This window comes from Egretta garzetta, unplaced genomic scaffold, assembly GCF_000687185.1.
Source record: "Egretta garzetta isolate BGI_Z169 unplaced genomic scaffold, ASM68718v1 scaffold324, whole genome shotgun sequence".
Taxonomy (NCBI): Eukaryota; Metazoa; Chordata; class Aves; order Pelecaniformes; family Ardeidae; genus Egretta; species Egretta garzetta.
In genome coordinates, this window is record NW_009259426.1 from 176,731 (window position 1) to 177,476 (window position 746).

General features: G+C 55.9%; 1 protein-coding gene across 1 annotated transcript in view; it reads left to right on the forward strand.

Moving 5' to 3' along the window:
- The window catches only part of PCGF2 (polycomb group ring finger 2), a 7,701-nt gene extending 7,579 nt beyond the window's left edge, over positions 1 to 122 (forward strand). Inside the window, exon 9 of the mRNA XM_009637036.2 lies at positions 108 to 122. Within this exon, the coding sequence (XP_009635331.1) occupies positions 108 to 122 (15 nt within the window). The remainder of the gene's footprint in view (positions 1 to 107) is intronic.
- Positions 123 to 746: the final 624 nt, after the last annotated feature.

A 746-nucleotide genomic window follows, 5' to 3' on the forward strand; every position in this document is an offset into this window, starting at 1 on the left:
GCCCGGGTTTTGTTTCCCCTGGGCTGGGGCTGGACGAGGGGCTCGAAACACGTCGGGGGGGGCTCCATTTGTCTCGACTTTGACACCCCTTTTCTCCTTGTAAATAGGCCAAAATGGACTGAGGGAGGCAGCTGAAGTGCCTCGGTCTGGGGTTTGTGTGGGGCTCCTGGGGGGTTGCTTTCGTTTTCTGTTTTTCCCTGTATGGTACAAACCAAACTGCTCTGTATGTTTGCATCCTGTACGACGTTTTAATGTCTTGTAATATATTCTGATCTTCATATATCGTTCTTGGTTAAACATTTGTACAACTATACAGCTTTGTAAATGTAATAAATGCTGCAGACTGTCCTCCCCTTCCTCCGCGTGTACAGATGCCGCCGCCCGGGTCCCTCCGTCCCGCAGCCCGATGAGCGCCCACAGCCCTGGCAATCCAAAACCACTCCTCAAAGTCCCGTTATCCCGTGGATTTTTTTTTTTTCCCCAGCCACTGCTGAGCCTTCCTTATCCCTGGCAAGGCCCCAGTGGGGCAGAAGGCAAAACTGCTGCTGCCACGGTGGGGTGAGGCTGGTTTTCTGCAGCTGGTGGTGGCCCTCAGGGCTCAGTAATTAAGGTTAATTGGGGTGGGAGCCGGGCATCGCCTCCCTGCTCCTTCCAGTACCCTGGAGGACTGAACCTCCCTGTGGTCCCAGGCTCCCGTGGGCTCCGTCCCTGCGGGGTGCAGCCGTGTCAGGGCTGCGTGGCGAGCT